The sequence below is a fragment of the Gavialis gangeticus genome, unplaced genomic scaffold, assembly GCF_001723915.1.
Source record: "Gavialis gangeticus isolate Ggan-Ray unplaced genomic scaffold, GavGan_comp1, whole genome shotgun sequence".
Classification (NCBI taxonomy): Eukaryota; Metazoa; Chordata; order Crocodylia; family Gavialidae; genus Gavialis; species Gavialis gangeticus.
The window spans coordinates 37,331,023-37,331,608 of NW_017729027.1; the positions used below are offsets into that span (position 1 = coordinate 37,331,023).

The 586-nt window shown below is 74.4% G+C and overlaps 1 protein-coding gene across 1 annotated transcript in view; it reads left to right on the forward strand.

The window, feature by feature from the left end:
- Positions 1 to 6: 6 nt before the first annotated feature.
- Positions 7 to 586, forward strand: part of ELOVL5 (ELOVL fatty acid elongase 5) — a 77,001-nt gene continuing 76,421 nt past the window's right edge. The window contains exon 1 of the mRNA XM_019520573.1: positions 7 to 223. Within this exon, the coding sequence (XP_019376118.1) occupies positions 22 to 223 (202 nt within the window). The 5' untranslated portion in view covers positions 7 to 21. The remainder of the gene's footprint in view (positions 224 to 586) is intronic.

The window sequence follows — 586 nt, forward strand, 5'->3', positions numbered from 1 at the left end:
TTGCATAACAAACAGGCCCGAATGAGACGAGGGCCGGGCACCGCTGGGCCGCACGGGGAAGCCAGGCAAATCCTTCCCCTTCTGGGGCAGTCCCCGGCTCTCCTCCAGCCGGGCGTGTGCACAGCGGGCGGAGGCACTCCGCAGCTCCAGTGCGTGTGTGCGGGAGCCAGGGAGCGGATCGCGCTGGTGGGGGCAGAAGCAGGCGCGGCCCGGGTGAGACTGGGTAGGAGCCCCCTCCGCGGGCAGTCACGGGCCGATGCCAGCCCCGCGCGGGTGCAGGGGGCGGCCCGGGGAAGCGCGACTGTCCGCCCCGGACTTCGCCCCTGCGGGAGCCCGGAAACCATCACCCCACACTGCCCTGGGCGCGGCCGGTCAATGGCCTGGAGTAGCACTGGGCATGTGGGGCCGCCCGCCCTCCGCCGCCCTGATTGGTCGCCGCGGCCGGATGGATGGGGTGACCTCGGGCTTCCAGCGGGAGGGAGCGGCCGGCCCGGCCCCGCCCGGCTCGGCTCAGCATCCCTCTGTCTCTGGCTCCCTCCCGGCAGATAACGGTCCCGGGCCAGAGCCCTCCCCGCCGCCGGCCCCG